The sequence below is a fragment of the Aulonocara sp. 'chitande type north' Nkhata Bay genome, linkage group LG22 (assembly GCF_057382095.1).
Source record: "Aulonocara sp. 'chitande type north' Nkhata Bay isolate Kocher_YH1m ecotype deep benthic linkage group LG22, A_spYH_male_GT1.1, whole genome shotgun sequence".
In the NCBI taxonomy this organism is placed as follows: Eukaryota; Metazoa; Chordata; class Actinopteri; order Cichliformes; family Cichlidae; genus Aulonocara; species Aulonocara sp. 'chitande type north' Nkhata Bay.
In genome coordinates, this window is record NC_141364.1 from 5399746 (window position 1) to 5422279 (window position 22534).

General features: G+C 42.6%; 1 protein-coding gene across 1 annotated transcript in view; it reads right to left on the minus strand.

Annotated features, from left to right (window-relative positions):
• Positions 1–727: 727 nt before the first annotated feature.
• The window catches only part of grin2da (glutamate receptor, ionotropic, N-methyl D-aspartate 2D, a), a 262588-nt gene continuing 240781 nt past the window's right edge, over positions 728–22534 (minus strand). The window contains exons 17-19 of the mRNA XM_086281122.1: positions 16512–16573; positions 15042–15212; positions 728–8974 (exon numbers count right to left, since the gene is read on the minus strand). Of these exons, the coding sequence (XP_086137248.1) occupies positions 5807–8974; positions 15042–15212; positions 16512–16573 (3401 nt within the window). The 3' untranslated portion in view covers positions 728–5806. The remainder of the gene's footprint in view (positions 8975–15041; positions 15213–16511; positions 16574–22534) is intronic.

Genomic DNA, 22534 nt, shown 5'->3' on the forward strand with positions numbered 1-22534 from the left:
AGATCAATTTTCAATTCAGTTTCATCCATCCATTCGCTTCCGCTTATCCATTTCAGGGTCACGGGGGGTGCTGGAGCCTATCCCAGCTGTCATAGGGCGAGAGGCGGGGTTACACCCTGGACAGGTCGCCAGTCTGTCGCAGGGCCAACACACAGAGACAGACAACCATTCGCACTCTCATTCACTCCCGCATTCACACCTATGGGTGATTTAGATTTTCCAATTAACCTATCCCCACAATTCAGTTTCAGTCCAGCATTAACCAAGGTGTTGGGTTACAGTCACTCTGTCTGCAGAAGATACACCAAGAAACTGCTGTGCATTTCACTAGCATCATGTATCTCTTATGCAGAGTTCTACCATGCTGACCTCTTACATGTAAAATTCAAACAAACACACATGTCACATGACAGGCTAGTTAGCCTTCCTAGTTTATCTCAAACAACTCACGCACACACAAAAATCCACCTGAATCTAACAAATCATTCCTCAGATTTAACCTACCTTTATGATTTTTTTAAACATGTTGTCAGGGTAGAAATTCACCATGGTAGACTAACATATTTTCCCACCACTTTTATCATTTCGTTACTAAAATGACTTAAATGATACTAAAAATCGTGTTGTTTCTTTCCTCACCTGGCTAAGAACAAGTCTTTTCCCTTACATGTTCTGGGGCAAGCATCAGCCAAGATCCTCGAATGTCAAGAAAAAATAAAGCTGAAAATAAAATCAGACCATTGCTTCAGTTCTTTATTAAAATCATTTTATTTTTGTCCTGCTTGCAGTACAGCGCAGTATTGTCATTATCCCCACTGGTGGTAGATGTGGCTGAAGCAGAGGGATGGCAACATCTAACCACATCTGTGCGTGTGTGTGGTGTGTGTCTGTGTTTGTGTGTGTACACATGTCTTTGCGTGTGTGTGAGGTGCTGACAATAAAGTGCAGCACCACCAGCCATCAACCCATACAGTCACTCAAAACAGCAGTATTATTACAAGGCCTTGAGACATTGTTCAGAGGCATACAGGCAGAAATTGTGGACATCCTCCCACTGCAGGCTAAAACTGGGCTTGCCAGGGCTCAGGAACAATAAATGCAATAAATGTTAGAAGCTTTAAATACACTTAAACACACTTTGGAATATGAATATATCAGTGTCCATAGAGGAATACTATACATTGAATGCATCTTAAACATGTAAAAGTATAAGATGTTCTACATTTGGAGCCTTTACTTTCTTGTTGGCAAAAAGTGGCGATATCGTTTATGTTGTCTGAAAATATGATGATCAAAGTAAAGCCCTGGTTCGACCATTTTTGGCCTTAGTGGAAACCACACTAGCAGATTTGGCTCTGCCCCTGACATGTGTCGTATTAGCTTCCCCAGTTTTGTAAAATTAAGAAAGAAACTTTGTGTTTGTTGTGTGTAACTATTTTTTTCCTTTTTTTTTTGTTTTGTTTTATAGCACAGCAGCTTGGCAGATACAACACACTATGTATGGATATCAAAGTCCTTATACAGTATTTACCATATAGGTTGGTTGGCAGGGGTAGCTGTGCATGGTTCGTATAGCAATACAGCTACTAAGAGATGCAAAAGAGCAAAGGAGAAAAAAAAGAAGCCTGTGCTGCTCGCTACATTGTTTTTTTTAAAGAGGTCACCTCACTCTACACTAAGGTATAAAGTCATGGGTCTGGAGAACCCAAAACAGGGTCAAGAATGTGACCCCCGCCTACACAAGTGAGAGTTGTGGTAAAAGCTGCTGTATCCATAAAAGGTTTAATTAGTCATTAATCTGTAGCCCAAACCAAAAATAAAGGCCCCTCTGGGTAATCAAACACATGCCACCACTGCTACAGTGACACGGTCGTAAGACACTCACGCACCCCTCCATGTTGTCACTTTGATGAACCCTTAAATGTTAGCTACAGTACATAGCTAATGGAGGTGGATGGTTGGTCTTAAGTGAGCAAAAACACAGTTACATACTGGTCTCTGTTTTCACTGGGCGCTAAGGAGCGGTGCAGGAGTTTCAAGACAAGGAGAGACGGACAAACGGACAAAAAAGACACACTCATTGAGATAATACCGTAAATTTAGTAGACAAACTTATATAACATAGATTTTAATCTTGAAATAGTGTCATATATATATTTAGATATGCTTTTTTGATGAAATAAATATATCCACAGATACTCTTCTTCTTTTAAAAAACAGACCAGCTTTACAGCGGCAGACACGCACTGATGCAATGGATCGACATGAGGACAAAGAGGAAAGGGGAAAGAAGGAAAGGCCGGTGGCTCATTTTTCTAATGAAACACCCAAGCTTTGTATTCACACCGCTAGCAGCTGCTGTGTTACTGAGCTAGTACTTTAGTGTAGGAGTGTAGCAACAAGGCTTCTGCACTCAAATTAATGTTCTTATTCCTAGCATCAATAATACCAGTGCTATTTACACAACTGCACTGGCAAAACTGAACACCGAGTGCGAACATTTTCGAAAAAGTGACAGAGTCTAAAAAAGACATGCAGAAAGGGTAGTGGTGATACCAATCAACAGACATTTGACCAGTTGTCTGAGCTTCATATACAGTGTTAGAGTTTTGTGAACTAATTTTATTTTTTAACTGACTGGTTTTTGGTTTGTCATTCATCATTTAGGCACAAAAATCATTTGGCTTTTGGGAACAGATCATGGTTTGGATCAAAATATGCATGCATGATGACAAAGCTAACCCTGCAGGCTGAACAGTTACGCTAAAGCAGGGGTGTCCAACTCCAGTCTTCGAGAGCTACTGTCCTGCAGCTTTTAGATGCATCCCTGCTCCAACACAGCTGAATCAAATGGATGGATTACCTCTTCAGCCATCACATTTGGCAAAGGCCTGATAACAAGCCTTTCATTTGATTCAGGTGTGTCGGAACAAGGGTGCGTCTAAAAGCTGCAGGACAGGAATGGAGTTGGACACCCCTGTGCTAAAGGATAGCCAGGGCATTCAAGTATGATGCATTCAAAGAGTTCTGATCAAACGAGCTGGGAGTGAAAGCGTGCTCGCCAAACAAGATTAAAGTATTGAGTGTGATTTTTGGCAACAAACATGAATTGCTTGCGATGTGAATGCACAGAAACATATTACACTTCATGCTTTTCCAGCTTTCACTTCAGTTATGTTGTTGCTGCTGATTGTAATAAGTACTGAACTCTATAACTTGATGTAATACAGTCTCACGTTTGAAGAATGGAAATCTATAATCTGGTGTAAGGAACTTCCCTGTGGTCTGTGAAGATTATTAACACAAAGTAATTATATACTTTTTTTTATTATAATGAAGTGGAAATGAGAAACAATATCCCCAAATATTAAGATGCTAAACAACAATTTTATCTAACGCTACCCACCGCCACAAATATATATATATAATATATATATCTAGATTTTTAGTTAAAAGAAAGTCAGACAAACTCTACACAGCAAGTTCATGTTAAAAACATAAGTTCTTTTTTTGTTTTCTTCAGCTGAAGTAAATTATGGCTCAGATGCAGTTAGAGGCAAACGACATGAGCTGACCAGACGAATGGGAAAGCTGGCTCAGTCACCTTGACCAAATGAAAACACAAACAGCATTGTGCCGGCGGGTCTTGCCTATTTAATTGTACTCCGCTGATGTCCAGTGTCCTGATGCTGAATTCTAATGTTGATGGTTCTAACAGACTACTCTTGCTAAGTGCTTGACATCGGAGTGTAACTGCTGGTGTCAGCTCGGTAATGGATTAAAAAGCTATAGCTCTTGGTTACACATTTACAAGGTGAGAAATACTTAAAAACAAACAAAAAAAACAATATCACAGGAGGTTCTACTGTGTCTTCTATACACTCAAACCCAACACTTTCTCAAACCCTGCTATCATAACAACACAGCCATAATCTCTTTGACATCAAAACGGCACTTGTACAAGGTCTAATTTTGCTCCAATAGAATCCTTGCCTGACCGTCCTGTCCACACATGTTGACTAAAACTTCATAATTTACACAAAACATATGGCAGGAGCAATTAGCATAAGGCTATAAGTATTTATTTCCCTGCATCTTTGCCTAACAATCCGTGTAGCCCCATGTAAAGTATTAGACTGATCCATCATGCCACGCAAAACCTGGATTGCTAAGTTTAACACAAGCAAACAAAAATCAAGTAATTTCTAACCCATAACCCATTGCAGCTTCGCTTTTTCAGTAGCTTACCTTACCAGGTTAGTACAGCGTTGTTTATGTCAGCAGGAACTGAGCTCTGTCACTAAACTGTCAGAGATGCTACAATTTCCTTCTTAAAGTGTCTTAATTGTTGTTGCAGCACACTTGTTTAGAGGCTGACTTTACATTCAGTCGAATACAGGGAGGAAACAGACACTCCATTGTCGCAGTTAGGTAGTTGAGAGAATGTTTCATTTGCACCCAAGCTTGAGTAGTATGGCACAGTGCTTACATTGTATTTGATTTAATACGTGTCTTGATATATAGAACACCATCAATAACAACAACAACTACAACACAGAAGTAAAGGTTTTTTAAAGAATAAAGCTGTGACATGAACAGAGGGTGAACAAGATATTGCTCAAAACCAGGATTGGATGAAGTGACTTTTTAGGCTGCACATGTCATTGGATGTAGCTTTATGTGAGTGTGTGTGCGTCCGTGTATGTGTGTGTGTGTGTGTGAGTGTTAGCATGTGTGCATATTTTGGAGATGATGGAATACTCCGCAAGATAAAAGGAAACACAGCTGCTAACGTTGTACAGATTGATGTTGAGCTCTACTTAAGTTTGGCACTCAGCTTTTCATTAAGCCAGTAGAATATCAGTCACAGTTGACTTACCCTGTTGTCAAAAATACAAACACAGAAAAGCACAGACACACAGAATAATCACATCAAGGAGAAGAGCCAAGAGGGGAGGACGGGAGAGGAGATGACAGGAGAGATGACAAGGTAGACATGTGAATAAGGCGGGAAAGGAATTGGAAAACACATTGAAAGAATAGAACAAAACAATAACAATAAAGGGGATAGAATACATTGGGGAAAGGGGGCAGTGGTGTAAACTAAAGAAAAACAGCGGACACCGGAAAAGACAAGGTGGTTACCACCCTCCTCTTCTTCTAAGCAAGAAGGTATTGATCATACACAACAAAGGTGCCTCAAATGGGCGTCACAGTTCTGCGGGGGTGTAAACAGTTTGTTAAGGACAACGAAAAATAGGGAAATAAGGGATAAGCGATTTGTGTAAGAAAAAAAACAACACAAAAACAAAAAGCAAGAAAGTGTTCTGTTTTAAAGGCTTCTGAGAGCAGCAGGTATACAGTACTACAAAGTTCCTGAGCCCTCAGTAAGCATTAAGAATCCTATGAATACAAACTACTGCTCTGCTTCAACATCCAAAGCCCTTTACTTTCTAGAGCAAAGGATTCTCCTTCGTTTGTACCACTTTTGATGTTTGATTTGCTTTCGGTGTCTTGGTTAACTTACTTCAGAATGCAAGTTGTTACTGTGGTTGTAGTCTTTCACATACTGAGAGGAATAAAAGGAAGTAACAAGAGATTGCTCATGTTTTCCTTTGACCTACCCCATTGGGTTTGTTTGGCTTTCTGGTTTGTTTATTTGTGCAGAACTTTAGGAAAGGGCTCAGTGCGTATGCTGTACTGACTTGGCTTGGCAGCATGTTTGCTGCTGGGCAGATTCAAATCCAGTTCAACTGCTTTAGCCTCGAAGGGCTCTCTCTTATGACTTTTGATACCTTGTTGAACTTCAGACCTCACTCTCCACACTGGAGAAATGGGCAGAGCCCCTTCGGGAGCAAAGGCTCTTGGTTTTGAGGGGTAAATGAGGGGACTGAGGAAATCTCTGGGGCTGGGGTACAGAGCGCAATCTCTGGTACTGCAGTTTGGCACTTGCCGAAGCCATGGACGAGGCTTGGGGTGCCCCTGGTGTTGATGAGACCACAGAAGGAGAAGATACAGAAGAGGAAGGAGTAGGTGGAGGAACATGTATAGAAAGAGATGAGGAGGGTGGAGCTGGAAGGGCAGGGAGCGGAGGTGGCATGTTAGGGATAAGTGTTGGAGGAGGGGAAGCCTGTCTTCCTCGATCTCGATCCCTGTCTGTTCTCTGTGTGCGCTGCTGGATACTGAGGTTTGACTGGCTGCCAGATTTTGATGGATTCTGTGACCGATCGGGTTTGGACGAAGATGAAGAGTCATGTTTCGACTTCATGGGACCACTAAAGCTCTGGCAGTGGTGGTAAAGCTCTTCCTGGCTTTGTGAAGTTACGCGAGCCCATTTGGAGGAATGGGAGTGTGGGTGGTGTCTCGGGGAGTGACAGGAGGAACAAGCAGCGTGCCCTCTTCCCTTATCCTTTGATTTGCGCTTACTCCTCTTCTCATCCTGTATGTGGAGCTTGTCCACTGACCAGTATCGTCGAGGAGGAGGTGGCGTGAGAGGAGGTGGGGGCCAGTGCGAACCTGATCCCCACCCTCGCTCTCCTCCCCCACCTCCACCTCCCCCTGATCCCCAGCCACTCTCCGCTGTTCCCCACCTCTCTCCTCGCTCCAGGAACAGGTCATCTCTGCTGTTGATGCTGCCAGCTTTTTCCCGGGAAGGATAGGTACTGAAAAACCAACCTCCCCCTCCAATCCCTCCCACTGCTCTACCTTCGTGATCTTCCCAGTACCTCTCAAATTTCCCAAACTCCCCTGAAGAACCGTCATCATCAGAATATATCCCGACTACCTTATCACGTTCACGCTCATCATCAGACATTGTCCTTCCTCCTCCACGCCTCTTCACATGCTCTGTTTTCCTCCTGTCACGCTCCGAATCTTCTTCTTCATCATCCACTTCAGATTCCCACTCATGGAAGGACAGCCCCTCCTTGGAGTGCACCTCCACTCTTTCATTCCGTCCCAACAATGGCCTCCTCTCTCCTTCTACTCCTAGAGCATCCCTGTCTGAACTTTTACTCTTCCTCCTTTTAGAAGAGGCAGGCAACAAGGGCAGGAAGGCAGATGGAATGGCATCAGAGGATGGGTTGCCCCCTCCCCAGAACTTGACTGATGTAGAAGGCTTGCTGCTCGAGCTGTGATAGTGCTTGCTGTTTCTTCGCCGGTGGTGTCTTTCCTTTCCTCTGCTGTCTTCCCCATCATCCCTGGTTTTCTCTTCTCTTTCTTTTCGCTCATCTTCACCTGGGATGTTCCATCCGTAACTTCTCACTGAGCTCTCACTTTTTTTCCGAAAGGACTCTCGCCTCAGTGCTGGGTAAGATGGGAAGTCTGGTGTTCCTGATTTGAGTTCCTCTCTTTTTTCAGGATCCCCTCCTTCCTGCTCTGACCTTTTCCGGTCTCTCTTCCTCATCTTATCATCTTTCTTCCTCTTTTTCTTTGCTTTGCGCCGCTTTCGCTCCCTTTCTCTCTCTCTCTCCTCCCTCTTCTTTTTCTTTCGACCTTTCTTCCTTCTCTTTTTTTCACGCTCCCTCTCTTTGTGGTGTCTCTTCTCCTCTCTACCCACTCCTCCTTCTCCTCGGCTTGTTGCTCCACTTCTCCCTCGGTCTCTGTCACCCCATGATGCCCACCACTCCTGTAACTGGGCCAGTTGGCTGCCAGTCCTCTCTCTACCATAATCTCTTTGGGGCCGTGGTTTGCGTGGTGGTACTGGTGGAGGTGGCGGGCTGCACGGCAGTGAGCGCGATGACATTCGGCGTGATCGAATTTTCTTCCTCCCAAGAAGGAGGCTGGACTCCTCTGTAAGGAGATCTGAGTCATATTCATCATCTACGATAAAATCCCGATCACCTGCTCGATACCGAAAACTAAGCGAGGAGTTGTAGGAGCTGTCACTTGAGCAAGAAGAAGGTGAGTTTGAACGAGAAAGTGACACTGAGGATGAAGAAGAGGATGAGGATGATGTGGAAGAAGAGGAAGAAGACGAGGCACTGGAACAAGACGAGTAGAAATGGCATGGGGACGAGGGAGTGGTAGGGGTGTGTGTTGGAGAAGAAAGAGGGGCAGGAAGAGGTGGAGGTGGAGGGGGACGACGTCCTCTTCTTCCACCTCCATCACTTGCTCCATATCGCCCACCTCCTCGCCTCCCCAGAGGGAGGATGTTCTCATACAGGGGACCTCCTGAGCCTTTTCTTCTTGTCTGAGCTAAGCTGCCTCGTCGCCAGAAGGGAGGCCTTCGTGGAGAAGATGGGATTGGTGGAGGAGGCTTGGAGATTAGGTGCCCCGGGCCTTGTTGGGAGCCTTTAGGAGGTAGCCTTGGCATACCTGAGGCCTTGGGGCCTCGAGAATTGGCTTTGGGAGTCTGCTGGGGGCCCCCTGCCTGTTGGTCCGAGTTAGATCCTAGCCCCTCTGGATCAATAGGACCATAGTAGCGCTTATATTCATCTAGCCCTGTGTCACCTACTCCCACTGCTCCACCTGCAACTCCTCCTTGCAGGCTCCAGTGCTGCCCAAGGTTTTGTTGATACTGCTGCTGGGCCTGTAGTTCAGTGATCCCACCAGCTATCCCTCCAACACCAACGCCTCCAGAACTGCCTGTGCTCACAACCTTTTCTGGCTTTGGCCTGTTCCAGCGATCAACCACAGCCAGTCTGCGGTCATGTCGAGGCAAGAAAGTGGAGCAAGGCATGGGGCCCTCTAGTAAGGGACTAGTTGAGGGACCAAGAGCCATTGCTGAGTGTCCAGCAGTTGGCGGAGACCCAGGCAACATAGTGGTATAGGTCTGCCCTGGTTGCTGTTGGTGGTGCTTCTGCGGTTGTTGCTGCTGCACCATGGCAATGGCAGTTGTGTTGTTTACTGTGGCTGTAACAAGGTGTTGTTGGGGTGCACTAGGCATGTTGGTCACGGTGTGGTACTGGGGCAAAGAGCTTTTGCTCCCTCCCGGTGTTGTCTCATCCTCAAACTGGCAGCAACTGTACATCCCCTGGGTGGAGAGATAACAGAGAGATTGTAATTAGACCAGCAGGCTGTCAAGTATGATAAGAAAGAACTGTGTGTCTATGTGTCAGAGACAGAGAGACACAGAGAGCCTGACATCCCCAATTTTGAAAAGGAAACCCACAGAGCAGCTTTGATCTGATATCTTTACAAACCATGTGAAAGCTATCCACAGAAGACTGTGTATGGATGAAATACAGTACAGCAGGACCATGAGTTCAACCTTTACTAGCATTCTAAAAATCAAGATCCATTCTTCAACCCATTTTCAACTGACACTAAACAATGTGTTTTTGTACATTCGACAAGTGTGAGAGACACATTTTTATAAACACACTTCTGTTGATGGTAAATGTATCGTTACAGACCATAAAAATAGAATAATAGTGTTAATGAGATACTGCATAGTGTTATAAAGAAAGTCTCTTTCAGGCAGCTGCTACAGATACCTCACAGAGCATGAGTTAAAATTGCCTGCATTGTAACTTTTTACCAGAATATTATTCAGACTGAGAACACAGACTCCGTAGCTTAGCAGGTTCAAAACAAATGGATTCTATTCTGTAAATAACTAATTTTCCTTTCTCTCAGAATGGTGGGAATTTGCTGTAGGTGGTTTCCAACTACCTATTGTTTTCTGCGCGGTCATATCTCATCTGAAGAGAGTAGTCAAAGAGTACTGCCCATTAAATATTAATGAGTTTTGGGGAAAAAAACAAACACAACTTTGGACTGAGTTTACCAGGCTTCTGGGATTGTCAATTTTCCCACTATGAAACCAAACAAAGCTTTCAGCAAACAAAGTGTCACTCAGTTGGAACAGGACTATGTTTTCTCCAAAAGCACTGTGAAAATCAATTGAAGAGAGCGCTATGTGCAAGTAGTATCCAGCTTCTGGAGAGGAGTCAAAACAAAGGGGAGAGCAGAAGCAACAAAAACTATTTTGTCACTGAGCAATAAAACAAATGGTGACTGAAGCTTCATTTAACTGAACCGCTCTTCTTTCCAGCTGCCAGTTTGGTTACTTAACTGAAACTAAACACAAGCTTCATGTGTTCACACTGCTTATTTTCCCAATGCACAAATTAAGATTAAAATATTTTCTTTGATCTTAACTAGAGGAGATTTCAGTGGCAACAAAAACAATTCTGCTTCTAAAACTTTGTGTAGATTTCAATTTTTCTGCCATGTTATTATAAAAAAAACTGTCCAGAAAACAAAAAAGAAAGATTTTTTTTGTACTTATACTTATACTTAAACATGGATATAAAATTAAATCTTGATATTTTTTTCTCATATTAAATATTTTGGACTACCTTCCATTCTGGCTAGAAAATATCAGGACAGAAAGGCTCACTTTCAAATGTACTGCTGTTGTTATTTTCTGTCATTTGAGCAGAAAAAAAAGAATAAAGATTGTTCTTACTTGGTTTTAATGAACTACTCCAAACTGGAGAGAGCACTTTAAAATCACCAGTCAAGTATTTTCCATCTCTTCAGCAACCTTTCAGCAAAACTTATGAATAACACATGACACAGGTGAGTCAGACTGATGGGTAAATTATTGGCGCATCATAACATTTTTAAACATTTTAAAACTTTTGCAATTCTAAATCCCAAACAGGAGTAATCAATTCTAACTTTGTCTTAGGTGAGCAACTCCATCTCTGCTGTGTCTGGATGCTCTTTCTCTCCTGCCTTTGTGTTGTTACAGCTTACTGTAGACAGATGGTAATCCATTAGCACTACTAAATAGCTATGTAAATCAAAGAAAGAAAGGAAAAAAAAAACAACTCCATTATTCCTCACATGTGAGAATGATTTATATGATCTACCAATATCTGCCAGATCTCAATGATAAAATGTGTGGAACTTCCTGTGAATCTCCACTCCTCACCCGAACCCAGATCTGATGGAGGGACTGTAATAATGGCCGTTCTGGACCCATGAATCAGCAAACCTAGTGGCAGAAGTGCTATCGCAGTCCCCAGAGCATGGGGTGCAGTACACTGTGAAATTGAAACTTGGGAGTCTCTGACTGGGTTAAAGCAGGCCAGCTGCAAAGACTTTGCAGCAAGCATTGGATATAGCACAGGAGGTAGAAGCTAACTGGGCCTTCTACATCTAAGTGATATTTTTATTCTTAAGGTCTAGAGATCTAGAGACTAGAGTTTTCTAAAATCCTGAAACGTTCTGAATGTATGAAGGAAGGTTAACGTGCACTCCAAAGGATCTGACAGCAAGCCCAACAGGGAATACGTGCATGGATATCAAAGATTGCAAAGAACACAATAGATTTTCACCAAGATGGTAAAAACAAATATAAGTGCATACAGAAAATCACACTTGGTTCTTGTATCATTACACACAGAACCAACAGATGCACTTGTACACACATATTACCTGACATAGCTAACAGAGTAACAGAGAGAATAAAAATGTCAGGAATCACTTAAAACAGATACGGAAGCATCTTTACCCTTCCATATTCCCAGTACAAATTCCATATAATATATGACTGTGTCTATGTGAGACAATTATCTGCTGAATTCAGTAAGCAGTTGGATCATTATGTGTCATGCCTCCTAAATGATCACTCCAGGCAGTACACTTAACCACAGTTAATGTGTGTGTGGTACGTGCACATTAAAGGAACAGTCTTTTCCCTCTAGTTTATAAAAAAACATTTAATCTAAAGTATTTCTTTCTGCCAGATTATACTCCTTTATTACTGGGGTCCCCTTAAGCTTAGCTCAACTGCTAGCTATCTGCACACTTACTTTGGCTGGTGGATGGAGACGAAGAAGAAAATAGTTCCTACAAAATCTGCAACAAGAAGATTTGTGGGTGTTTTTGTGTCTGAGTCATGACTTCTGGAAAGAAACAGTGCTGCTGAGTTTTTCCTTTCATTATTATTTTTTTCTGGTACCACAAGGCCGGGGCTTTTTAGTTCCATTATACTAAACACAAAGGAGACATCTCGCATCAGCAGATCTCACCAAAATCAGGCAAATCACTAAAACAGTCCACATGGATACATTTCACTATATCAAAGCGTAAAAAAGCTAAACATTGAATTTACTTAGGTTAAATTCCTTAAAGTCAGGTGTGCATAATCAGTGCAATGCAATGATCAAATCTCGACCTTCCTTTTATGACGCTTTCCAAATAAGTTCTATTCTGTTGTATCACAGACCTACAAATCTACATTTGCGTCACTAAATCTATTGTAGAAGAATGCGTACTATACAGTGGAAAAGCAATACTTAGTAGACTCAGACTCTAGTGGCACTTGAGTAGTCTACTCATACAGTATGATGGATCCCAAATGTCAGAAATAAACACCCCAGTGTTCCCATCTGTGTAAATTAGCCATTTCTGCTGCATTGTGTCACAGGAGGAGCTAATAAATCAATCTTTTGTTTTCCTTCCAACATGGTGGTATTACAGTTACAGCCACAGGTACACATCAGGCATCACAGCATCTTCTGACAAATAAAAATATCTCTGCAGTGCTCGATGAAGCCTGCTTCACACTTCAACAGTCTCACCCTCCCCTCCACCTCACCTCTGTCATTCCTCCTCCTATCTGTCCCTGTGTTTTCTTTTCCTCCTCCACCTCCTTCCGGCATCCCCGTCCAACTCCTGTTATGCTCCACTACCTCCACCATCCAAACCTCCAGCTGTCTCCTCAGCCAACTCTTTTCTTATCTCAAAGTTCCCCTCCCTTACCTTTCCACTTCTCCTCACTTCCTCCCTCCCACTACACCATCCATCCCCTTTTCATCCCTTTTGATACCTCCTGTTTACTCCCAGTTCTCATCTTTCTAGTCATTTCTTCTCTCATCACTTTCTTCTTTCTTCTGTTTTTCACTGCAACATATGCACAAAGTATTTCCATGACCCCAAGCTGAACTTGCAAAAACTGTACTGGCAGTAAAAGAAAATAGACGTGCAACAGCTAAGTGATCACTCTGCCCTGGACCTTTGGGTTAACCCTGGAACAATGCCAAGGATAAAGATTGCTGATGTTCCCGTTTTTGGCTGTCTGCTCTTGTCCCTGCTGAGTGCAAGAAAAAAAGTCCTGATATTGGTATCCAATTCTGCACAGTCCACATCTTGATTGTGTCTGAAAACAGTCTATTAACCTTCTATCTCTTTTGAGTGAACCTCAAGGCTGTAAGCACTGATGGATATTCATTGTGTTGTTTGTGCCAAAAAAAAAAAAAAAAGAACAGTAGATTAGCAAATATGTCTTCACCTTTGAGTCTGTCACAACATAAGGCCTGCAGAAATCATTTACCAGTTCTCCTTGAGCACACTTTTGTGAATTTTTAACAAATTGCACTGATTAGTTCTCCCTTCTCATGTGAGAGTGCACAAATCAGTGAGATCAGCTGCTTCACTGTGGCTCAAAATGAATGAAAACATTCATGTGCTTATTTCTCACTTCTTACTGGTACTTTTGAGCATTTTCTTTACATCTGGCAGGGATAAACTATACTTATCCAAACCATCGTTAGGCATCTTTGGTTTTAAATTCATGCATATTATTTCAAAGTAGCAAAAGAGTGAGCAAGTCCTTCACTGAAATCTTTTCATCTGGCATCGACTCCAAAGCAAAAATAAGTAGTCAGTCTGAGCATATGAAAAACACATGGTTTACCACAATATATTCTGGTACGTCCTGCACTGCAGTGTGGAACATTTTCATCAGTCTCCTAAAAAGTCTCCTAAAAGTTAAGCTGAATCCAGGTAATTACAGTTGAAAAAACATTACTGACAGCACAAAGGGGGGCGGGTCCTAAAAAACTATTCTCAACTTTGAGATGAGTGAGAGTGACCAATTAGGAAAAGTTCAACAGTGAATAACTATCAGTGCAACAAGCAAATCGTTCCCTGAGTGAAGAAAGATTTAATCCTGCTGTGTGAAAGTCTTGAGCCAACCCTTAGTATGCTAGACTTTCAATATTGGCTGCCTTTTCACTCATTAAGGGTTTTATCTTCTTCTTTTTTGCTTTATTCACTTAACACTAAACCATTTAAACAAAAAAGCACATCATTCAAACATGAGCCAGTGTTATGTTTAGCATAAAATAGTATTATTGTACCAAGAAGTTGATTTGTAAAGAACTATCAGCTGAAACTTGGCGTATCATGTGCTGTATGTTCTTTGAGACTGTTGATCTAGACAAATAGAAGACAAAAGACGTAACAGGCCTAAACTGAATCTGTTATTTTCTCAAGAAATAATCCAGCTAACACTGACACGGGACCTAAGGATGTATAACAGTGAGTGTCTACAGGCATCTGTAAAACACAGTGACTGGCTCTGTCATGGTTTGGAGCTTCATTTCAGTCAGTGGTTTTGGATCTTGTCAGTGAATCCAAAAAAGTACCATTAGATATCTATCCACCATGCAACAGTATCTGGAAACCCTCAGATTGACAACAGCTTCATTTGAAAGCATGACAATGATTCCAAACACACTTCCAATGATTCATACTTGGATAGAAAAGCACACAATGGAACACCATTGGTCACAGTTTGGTCTCTCCAGAACTCAGACCTCAAAATTAATATTAAAACAGTGTGGGGTCATCTTAACAGAGAAAGGGGGAAAAAGCTTGCTTAAGGGTTCAGGCTGTGTTGAAAAACGAGGGTAATCATAAATACAGATTTTCAGTGGTTAGGCTACAAAAACTGTTTTTGACTTGTATACTACATTATCAGTTATGTTTGCATAAATTGCTGCACTTATTTCCATTAAGGGGTGACTCAAGACTTCTGCACAGTACTGTGTTATTTTGCATAGTGTATCAATCAAACTTTACTTAATGCTCTGTATTGGGCATGTAAGGTACACATCTGTCAATTAATGATAAGTATTCATTGAAATTACACAATAACTAGTATCTTTAGAGAAAATATCCCGACTATGTTCTATTACTTCTACATAATTTCTATGATTTTACATTTAAATATCCAAGAGTTTTTATGTGCCTGATAGCAGTTTGATTACTATTGTTGTTGAATGAGTCTTCCCTCTTACCCTGCTGAGAGCCAGGAGAAAGTCCATCCCGCCCGATCGCTTAACACAGTGCCGTAGTTTCCAATACACCAGATGCTCCCAGGCAAACACCAAGAGGCTGAGGCCCATTGCCACCAGCAGCATATAAAAGACCCCCGCCATGTTGTCAATGTCCAGTTTACTGCTCATCACCTGACAGACAAGGAGAGAAAGGGGAAAGGTTATGGGAGGACAGGAAAGTGTATTTATTACCAACAAGAACCAAAAATACTGACAACAGCCAGTGCTACCCCTCAGTCTCCTGGTAGACTCGCCTATAGTGTTGGTTTCAAAATCCTACAGTACGTCAACTTGTTTTCAAGTTATTCACAAAATCTTTAAAAAACCTCGATCTCTGATCTTGACCTTGAAGTTGAAGTCACTGAGATTCAAACTCACCAGAGGTTTTTAGAGATTATATGCTATCAATTGGAAAATCCCTAAATGCAGCATTCTTGAGTTATTGCATTTATACGATCTTTTTGAAAACTTGACCTCTGACCTTTGGGTTTAGGTCACTGTGATTCAAACTTGTTCAAGCTTTTTAGCAGATACACCTATCCTATCAATTTGACACTCCTCCGTTGCCTCATTCCCGAATGTCCATGCTGTCCGCCCGGTAGGGTGACAACAATATCTCATCTGAGGGCTAAAAAGTTCTACAAATCTGCCCATCAAAAGATAAACACAACATGGTTTTATTCTTAATGTCTTAGGGTCAAACTTCCCACACTGAGTTCTGCTTTCTCATTATGAGGCATGAAAGAAAGCCATGCAGACCCTGTACCACCTGGAGGAAATACGAGTGATGGGCTATATCTAGAGGCGGGCTCAGCATGTGGCACGAAATAGGGGTAAACTGAGGGAACATAATGTGGTCCCACTACCACACACTGATTGGGATAAGAATAGGAACATTTTGGGGCATGTTAGGGAAAAAATCCCATATAAATGATCTCAACCCTTGTAAAACCAAGAGGAGCAGTGGAGACATTTTTTCTTTCCACATCAACACAATGTTCGCTCACTAACTGAACCACTTTCCTGTCCTGTTTCCCCAAATTAAATTCAAGTTGAAGCCATTTTGACAGTGCACATTTATGTGCATGTGAACATAATCAGAACAGAAGCAAACTAAAGATTGCAGAAGCACTGAAAGCAGAGCATGGCGACTATATTGAAATGACTATTTTTGAATAAGGTAAGGTTCCTGCTTTTTTAGGAGGTCACATCTAGTAGTTATGAGAGATTGAGTTAGTCCTGTGATTTTAGCCATTTTTGTCATACATACTTTCTGCCAAGAGGAATAAATAAACAACAATAAATAAATAAACACCAGTGATTCCCTGGTTTGGTGTTTGATGAAGAGGACTGACGCGAAGCTCATTTTGAAATAGCTGAAGAGGATATATATTCATCAGGTTAATGGAGAAAAGTTGTAAAACATCATACCTCAATCTTATCATTGTGGCAGATGCCCGACAACCAGAGACGCTCCAACATATCAATCTCATCTGGAAGAGAAAGGGTAAGGGGAGAAAAAGAAGATTAAAATGAAGGGAATGTGGGGAAAAGACAAGAAAAATAAGAGGTTTAAGGTTCAGTGAAGAGTGCCATACAGCAGGGACGAAAACGGGGAAAGGGGAAGTGAGGAAGATAGTAGAAAGGGGAAGAATCATGAGAGAAGGAAAAAGACAATTAGGAAGAAGGATTTAAAAAGAAGAGTGTAAAATGGAAAGTAAGAGAAAAAAATATATAGAGAGGATTACCACCCCTTTGTTATGAGAGCAAGGTGTTTGATCCCCCAAGGGAAGAAAGAGGCAAGAGAAGGAAAGCTGAAGAGGCGAAGAGACAGGAGATGAGAGGAATGGAGGAGTGTATTGTTACAACTAAAATATAGAGTTAGGAGATGATGAAATATAGCGTGGAAGAGAGAAATGAGAGGAGCAAGCGAAGCTTTGTTTGTATATTGTTAAAATAGGAATGACAGATGAGACTGATTGGAGTTAGCAAACCAAAGAAATAAATATACAGCTGTGGTCAGATGTTTACATAGACACCATGGACATGGATGTCATGGTAATTTTGGACTTTTTGAAATACAGCATATAACTTTTAGCACTTTAGAAAACAACGATTGGTTACAAAGTTTGAATTTATTTAGGATTTTCTCTAATCCACACAGGTGTAAAGGTATACATATTGCTTCAGATATATACATGCACCCCACTTGATTTGGTTAAATGTATTTGGTAGCCATCTATAATCTTGTTGCATAATTCCGACTATTTGAGCACACTTCTTGGCAGAATTGATAGAGTTTCCTAGCATGTACTTTACCCAACTTCAAAGCTTAGTCCTATAGGGTTGAGACTAGGTTTTGGTTAGCCCATTTTACCCATTCCAAAACCAGTTGAGATGTGTGTTTGGGATCACTGACTTCCTAGAACACTCAGCTCTGTCCAAGTCTAGTCTAGCTGTTGATTTAAACTTAAAGCATGCAGAAGTAGTCCTATTTCATCATTATTCCATTCTCTTTGTGGAGCCACTGATATCAAAACAGCCCCAGATAATGATGCAACCACCTCCATGCTTGACAGCTGGTACTGTCATGAATCGCTGTATGGCAGGCAGGAGTTTGGACCCAAAATGCAGGACTCACAACACACGGAAATAACCTCAAAACGTAGCTTTATTTGCTGACTCAAGGAAATGATACAAAACTAAACTAGGCAGGGAAAATAAAAACTAAACGCCACTGAGAGGCACACAAGGGAACACATAGCATGAGGGAGGACACGACAGAGGACTCAGGGAGATGCTGACCTAAATTCAGTGCGCATGCGCCAACCAGCATGCAGCCTGTTACAGTTACTCCTGCTTTTACTCTTCGTTTAGCTCTGTTTTCTTACGTATTCTTTATTTTCTGACTTGTATTTTCATCTGTTTATTATCTTTCACTCAATCATGTGGATTGAGAGAGTTTTTGTTCTTCTGGTGGCCGTGGAACTATTACTTTTATCAAGGAACGGGACCGCGACACGGACTGTTTACTCCAGAGACCAGCTGATCGCCCTGATGTCGGCCGGCTCACTGGCCAGACCCGCAGAAGAGGTATAAACCGTGTCTGCCGTCTATCGTAATGGGAAATGTGTGATCGTTATCGAATAAAATCGACGAGCTCTCAGCACTGGTACGGAGTCAGAGGGAATACCGAGAGTGTAGCCTGATGTGTTTCACTGAATCATGGATGCACCAGGACATTCCCGACGAGAATGCTTCGGTGGAAGGCTTCCACACTGTTCGGGCGGACAGGGAGAGCATCGCTAGCGGTAAGCGGAAAGGAGGTGGGCTTGCTGTTTTAGTTAACAACCGGTGGTGTAACCCTGCCAACATAACAATCAAAGAAAGGATTTGTTGCCCTGACACTGAACTGTGTGCTGTTGGACTCAGGCCGTATTGTTTACCCAGGGAATTCTCTCATGTCATCTTGGTGGCTGTTTATGTTCCCCCCTCTGCTAACCCCACAGCTGCATGTGACACTATCCACTCTGCCATAGCTCGGTTACAGACTCAGCACCCGAGTGCCTTTATTGTGATCTCGGGTGACTTCAACCATGTATCACTGGACAATACACTACCAACATTCAGACAATATGTGGACTGTCCCACCAGGGGAGAGAAAATTTTAGACCTACTGTATGCTAACGTCAAGGATGCATACAGCTCCTCCTCCCTTCCCCCACTTGGTAGGTCAGATCATAACCTGATTCACCTCACCCCCCGCTATGTGCCAATTGTGAGGAGGTAACCTGTGACCATGTGACCATCCTCTGACCTCCTAAGGTCAGAGGAGGCCTTAGCAGAACTACAGGGCTGTTTCGAGGTGACCGACTGGGAAACACTCTGTGAGCCTCACGCCAAGGACATCAATGGGCTTACTGAGTGTATCACAGGCTACATAACTTTCTGCACCGACTCCATACCAAAGACGCCACGTCCCAGTGGCCCCCAGGATTACAGGCCCGTGGCATTGACCTCCCACATCATGAAGACCCTGGAAAGGCTCATCCTGGACCAGCTGCGACCCATAGTAAGACCACACCTGGATCCCCTTCAGTTCGCTTATCAGCCTCGTCTCGGAACTGAGGACGCCATCATCTACCTGCTCAATCGTGTCTACACCCATCTGGACCAGCCGGCAAGCACTGTGAGGGTCATGTTTTTTGACTTTTCCAGCGCTTTCAACACCATCAGGCCGACCCTCCTGGGTGATAAGTTAGCAGCGATGCAGGTGGATGCTTCTCTGGTGTCCTGGATTGTTGATTACCTGACAGGAAGACCACAATATGTACGTCTCCCACAGTGTGTGTCTGACAAGGTGATCAGCAACACAGGGGCACCACAGGGGACTGTCCTCTCCCCCTTCCTCTTCACCCTCTACACCACAGACTTCAGCCACTGCACAGAGACATGCCATCTTCAGAAGTTTTCTGATGACTCTGCGGTGGTTGGATGCATCAGCAGGGATGATGAGACAGAGTACCGGGCTGTGGTCGACTCCTTTGTCACGTGGTGTGAGCAGAATCATCTGCAGCTCAACGTGGCAAAGACCAAGGAACTGATCGTGGACTTCAGGGAGACCAGGAAACACTTGACCCCTGTTTCAATTCAGGGGGTCAGTGTTGACATTGTGGAGGACTATAAATACCTTGGAGTACACATTGACAATAAACTGGACTGGGCTAAAAACACCACAGCACTTTACAGGAAGGGCCAGAGTCGTCTCTATTTTTTGAGGCGACTGAGGTCCTTCAACATCTGCCAGAAAATGCTGAGGATTTTCTATGAGTCTGTGGTGGCCAGTGCGATCCTCTATGCTGTTGCATGCTGGGGGAGCAGGCTGAGGGTCGCAGATGCCAACAGACTCGATAAACTGATTCGTAAGGCCAGCAATGTTGTGGGGATGGAGCTGGACTCCCTCAAGGTGGTGTCGGAGAGGCGGATGTTGTCCAAGATAAAGACAATGTTGGATAACACCTCTCACCCACTCCATGACATGCTGGTCAGTCACAGGAGCACGTTCAGTGAAAGACTGAGATGACCGAAAAGCACCACTGAATGACACAAGAAATCATTCCTGCCTGTGGCTCCCTGTACAACTCATCCACTTAACACACTGTTTACTGCTACAGCTACACCCTTCTTGCACATGTTCTATTTCAGCTATTTATTAATAGTGACTTTTATGTATATATATGCCTCTATACAGTATATTGTGCTATTCTTAGTTAGTGTATTCTCTGGAACACAGCTGACAGGAATAACCATAATAAGACAGGGGAAGCTGGACTGAACAGAATGAACATGCAAACGCGTGACCTTCGCAATAAAATGGGAATCATGATGTGGGAGTGGAGGAGAGGCAGACGAGGGAGCGAGGGAACACAAGGGAGAGCACAGACATGACGCGCTGAGGAAGGATGGAAAACGTAACACGAAGGGAAACACGGCACAAGAACTCACACCCCAATATAAACACAGACACACAGGGAGACACAGAGGGCAGAGACACACGGGGGAATCTAATAAACGAAACTGAACAACCTAGGAACCATAAAATAAATAATGAACTAACAAAATAAAACAACACAAGAAAACTAAGAACGCTGAGATGTACATGTATATATTTGACCCTGTGTTTATAATGTTGGATTAGAGAAAATCTGCACCCATGATGAGTGCAAGTAAACTTTGGAGCACATCTGTATATTTATGTAATGCAGGATAGAAGGGATTTTAATCACCACAATGTAAATTTGACATGCTATAGAACATCTTACAAACAGCTAGTCAACAAACCTGTATACTTAAGTTGTACTACAGTTGGTATAATACGCAAGCACATGAATGCAAAATATGCACGAACACTAAGAACAGGCTCAGGAAATAGGGAAAGGGAGCAAGAAAAAGATTTAAAGGATTTAGGAAAAGATTTGCAGCAAAAGTTATGAGATCGAAAAGGGAAATTGGGAATTAGAGACAGTGACTGCAAGAGACAGGAGCCCTTTGAAGCGGGCTGTGAAATGGCCTGGTGTCTACACCGAGGGCAGAGCGATGCGACAGCACATGGGAGATGAAAGGGGGAAATGCACACAAACATTACTCTTCCTGTTCAAACTATCAAAAACGTGCACACTCATGTGATACACACTTTGAGCTCCAGTGTAATGGGAGTCTTAGTGCTAGCTATTAATGCATTAATCAAAAAGACGGAGGCAGCGGGGAAGAAATCATGCTTTTCCCTCCCATGCACACACACACATGCAGACAGATGTGCGTGACCAGGGTGCAGAGGTCTTTTAAATCTAGCACACACACACTGTTTTGAAAATACACTTGGAATGTGGAGGTTCCAATTCCCAATCCTCACTGTTACAATATTAATCGACCTGTGGGTTAATTAACCTTGTCTGAAAACCTTTCCATAAAGCCCTGCCACATGGATTAGTCTCCGCTGTGTTGACTAAAACATCAAATCTGAAAGAAAAAATAAAATAAATCTGGGTCAAGCGTGAGGGGATTGTGTGCCACGTTTCACTTCGCCAACAGTCGTGGAGGAATTCAAATGTTCTCTGACAGCTGAATTAAACTGAGCTCAACTCGATTGACCCTTCTTCCTCTCACCCCACTTCCTGCGCAAATCCTCACAATAAAGGCTAATACGCATGTTCATTCTGCGTATGGCTCCCTCCCATAATCTAATTTATCAAGTTTCAATGAATGTTCAGTTGATTTCTCTCCCTCTGCCCGGCTCTCTGCCTCGCTCCCTTTATCTCCCTGTAAATACGTTAATCATGGCTGCATAAAGCTGCTCTTTGGGAGAAATCTTCCCTACAAAGAGCTGACAGACAGGCAGAATTTCCTCCTTTACCTGCGCTGAGGAGGAAAATGCCACGGAGTGAAGATGGAGAATCGTCTCAACAAATGAAAGGAGCAGGCGTGCAAACCAAGACAGACCATAAAATAGAATCTGTGTTTCATTCTGCTGATTTTTGGCAGTTTTGTTGTGATTTGGGAACAATTCAATTTATGCTACTCCTTAATATTCTAACCTGTGCCTCTATAACATCAATGGCTTTATGTTGGTGTGCAGTGAGGAATTAAGCTCCTTTATTCTTTAATCCTCTCAGGGGCATAATAAATATCCCCTTTATCCAATCTGTGCAGAAATAGCATTAAGAACATTGTATTATGACCTGGGGCAGTTTTATACTTCACCTACAATGTCTTCTAAAGCAGTCAAATATATAAAACTGTGTATATGATCAATTCCAAGTTTGTGTGTGCATAAAAACTATAAATAGCATAAACGTGGACACACTCTATAACGTTTAGTTGGCTCTTAAACACACATAAGCACAGAGGTGACAAACGAGAAGCACAAATATAAGTTTTGATCATTTCTTTATAAA